At 38.2% G+C, this 3606-nt stretch overlaps 1 protein-coding gene and 1 pseudogene across 1 annotated transcript in view; one reads left to right on the top strand and one right to left on the bottom strand.

Moving 5' to 3' along the window:
* Window positions 1-2137, top strand: part of LOC104702371 — a 2949-nt pseudogene extending 812 nt beyond the window's left edge.
* Window positions 2251-3606, bottom strand: part of LOC104751509 (prolyl endopeptidase) — a gene marked incomplete in the record, with an annotated part of 5853 nt that continues 4497 nt past the window's right edge. Inside the window, 6 exon segments of the mRNA XM_019227851.1 lie at window positions 2251-2593; window positions 2680-2793; window positions 2887-3022; window positions 3117-3180; window positions 3260-3335; window positions 3419-3564. Coding sequence (XP_019083396.1) covers window positions 2528-2593; window positions 2680-2793; window positions 2887-3022; window positions 3117-3180; window positions 3260-3335; window positions 3419-3564 — 602 coding nt within the window.

The raw sequence follows: 3606 nt of genomic DNA, 5'->3' as shown, positions 1-3606 counted from the left end.
TTTTTTTTTTTTTTTTTTTTTTGAGTAATCCATGTTATTTTGCTTTTAAATTATAGGTATTACCAACTTTTGCTTCACTATTCACCCTTGGATCTATGACAAGACTGAATTTTCCGGGTTTTAAGTAAGCACAATCTTCTGTCTTGTATATATTTGATGTCTTGCCACTTTGTTGTAAATTGGATTTGTTTCAAGTTCTGAAGTTCCTCAATTGCAATTGGCTTATTGAATTTTCATACTAAGTGTTCCACTATATTAAAACTGTATATCAATCCCTGTCATAATTGAATACATAGAATATGTGAATTAAGGATGGCAACTGTCATGATGTTGTTGTTGTTTCTTGTCTGCAGATATGATCCTAGTCTCTTGTTGCATGGACAGCAGTACATAGAAATATGCAGGCCATTACCTTCCAAGGCATCTGTAAGTACCTTTTACGTGTATAATACGTATATTCATAGATGTTTTTGCTGTGGGATTTTCACTAAGAATCGTATCTTCATACTGGATTATTGTTTTAGCTGTTTCTGACTTTTTGATTGGCTTCTTCTTCTATATACGAAGTGGCCTTTGCTTTATTTTTCTGAATTGTTGTTGTTCATGTTGATGCAGTTAATTAACAAAGTAAGCCTTGCTGGATTGCAAGATAAAGGTACTTGTCAGTTGTCACTACTGTTTGTTTGGTGTATTGAAAAATTAGGTTTCTAATATTGTAACTCCAAGCATCTAACTATCCCTAATTTAACAGGTGGAATATTTGGTCTTTTACTGTTATGCATCCATATTGTAGGCATTTGAATTTGATCTTTTTTTTTTGTTGTCTCTCATGACAATCTTGTAGGTAAAGCAGCTATCCTTGAGATAGAAACCAAAAGTTACGAGCAAGGGTCAGGGGAACTGTTATGCACGAATAGGTAAGAACGTCTCTGCAGGTACTTATTCTGGGAAATTTTGCCTTGGCAACTTATGAACTAATCCTGAACTTACTCTCTGCAGGACGACAGTATTTCTAAGAGGTGCTGGCGGTTTCTCAAATTCTTCTCAACCATTTTCTTACAAAAATTATCCAAGTAACCAGGGTGTAGCTGTGAAAATCCCACAAAGACAACCTTTGACGGTTTGCGAAGAGTGCACCCACCCATCACAGGCAAGTTGATGATGTAAAACTTGTTTGGATTTGGAAAAAGCAGTTCTAATTTCATTGAGGTGTACTGGTGATTTTCATTTAAGTTGTTTATGTTCCCTTTTGATTGCCTACTTGTTCACACTATCTAACAATCTTGGTTTATATCTCCTTGCAGGCATTGCTTTATAGGCTGTCTGGTGACTATAATCCTCTGCATTCAGATCCTGAATTTGCAAAACTTGCCGGGTTAGTGTACCCCTTATAAGCTCTTTTGTTCTAAACAAGTCTTGTTATTTGATATTCAACAGGTTGAAATGATTAAAATTCATTTTTCATTGTATGACTTGGACATTACATGGGATAATTGGGTAGTAGTCACCACTGAAATGTTTCTCCTTTCTTTCTTTCTAAAACTCGCACATTACTTACTTCCCACACGGCTGACACTTGTTTCATTGAAGATTCCCTCGTCCGATATTGCATGGGTTGTGCACACTAGGTTTTGCAATCAAGGCAATCATCAAGTGTGTTTGCAAGGGTGACCCAGCCGCTGTCAAAACCATATCTGGACGATTCCTCACCATTGTTTTTCCTGGCGAAACTCTGATAACCGAAATGTGGCTTGAAGACTTGAGGTAGAATTTGTTTTCTCTCTTCCGTGTATTTTTCATTGGCAGTATATCACACAGAATATCAATAGGCACTTTTATATGCAAATCTGAGCTTAGCTTTCATGTATTAACAGGGTTATATATCAGACGAAAGTGAAGGAGAGGAACAAAACTGTGTTATCTGGTTATGTTGATATACGCGGCTTATCTTCATCGCTTTAAAATTTTAAGATCCTTACATAGTTATACTGTCCATTTACGGAGTGCCATAATGTTGCAAAGGCGACAAACGTTTCATAATGCAATCAGCCATTATATGAACTGGTTTTCGTTCCTAAATTATGTACTCTTCGATGTCGGTCACGATTAATGAAAATTGTTGACTGTATCGTATGTATTCTACTATAAATGTGGTAAAACGCAAAATGCCAAATTGTTTAAGATGAAGCAGCCAGGGATATTTTGCGGTTGCCATAACAGACTCTAGCTCTCTCTTATGAAAGCCACATAAACCGAGCCAATCTCAAATATTCAACTGACTGCTACATTTCTGTTCGGGATTTCGAAAAGAATCTGTTCAATACAATCCTCATTACGTTACCCACTCTTAAGTCTCTTCTACCCTAATTTTGGGTGTCAAGCATAGAAGGGACATCATAAACTGGACCGTAAAGCATGAATGTCAAAAGAAAAACTGAAAAAATGTGATCTTGTTTATGTGTGACTCGTACAACCTTTTTCGGGACAGAACTAGTTGAGAAATTGCCTGTAGGTAAGGGACTTTGTTTTACTCGGTCCATGAAGCATTCACCATCTTTGCCATGAATGCATACCGATCAGCTGCCTCATCAATCTGTTAAAAAAAACCTCAAATTTTTTCAGCCACGATTGAATGTATGTAAATTTGTAAAGCATTACTAACGTGAATTTTGTTATTACCATTTTTTGAGTTGGACGACCAGCTCCGTGCCCGGCCTTGACTTCTATACGACCAATTATGGGGTTTGTCTGTGGACTATTCTCTAAGCTTGTGCACAGCACGTGCTGAACCGTCTGCAAATGTATACGGGAAGAAGCGTTTAACTTTAAGCTGCCTCCTTGAGAGGAAAAAAACACAAGAAAACAGAAACAAGACAGGGGACGGACCGCAAGCAACTTCAAAGAGTGAAGTGGCACAACTCTGTCATCGTGATCAGCAGTCAGTAACATAGTGGATGGGTACTGAACTAGATGATCACTTTGTTGCTCCCATGGCCTCTTCACATTGTGCAGAGGCGAGTACCTTTTTCACATTCACATCCAAATTGTAACAAAAATCAGCATTGGGAAACAATTCAACACAACATCCCATACATATCATATACTGCTAGACTTACTTTATAAGCCAATGAAACTCCTCTTCATTCTCGGAGCAGCCATAATCAGAAGTCCAGGCATGACCTATGCATGCAAAACATCTCATGAGTTAAAGAACCATGAAAGACAGCAGATATGAAGAAAGAGAAATAATTGAACTCACCTATGGTGAACTTGTGAAATCGTAACATGTCCATGACGCCCACATGAGCCAAAGCACACCCAAAAAGGTCTGGTCTCTGCAGAATTAAAATTATGCATAAGTGTGCCAGCTATATAAAAAATAAAGATTGCAAATTCTAAGCTTTATAGATAGACTTACCTGGTTTATGCAAGCACCAACTAAGAGTCCACCATTGCTGCCACCTTCAATACACAGCTTGCTCGGTTGTGTATAACCAGCAGACACGAGGTACTCTCCCCCAGAAATAAAGTCATCGAAGCAGTTCTGCTTTTTGGCAAGTGAACCTGCTTTGTGCCATTCCTCACCATACTCCCCACCACCCCGGA

Source organism: Camelina sativa, chromosome 7, assembly GCF_000633955.1.
Source record: "Camelina sativa cultivar DH55 chromosome 7, Cs, whole genome shotgun sequence".
In the NCBI taxonomy this organism is placed as follows: Eukaryota; Viridiplantae; Streptophyta; class Magnoliopsida; order Brassicales; family Brassicaceae; genus Camelina; species Camelina sativa.
Note: the sequence above shows the minus strand (reverse complement) of the source record. Positions and strands in the feature narration are given on the sequence as shown.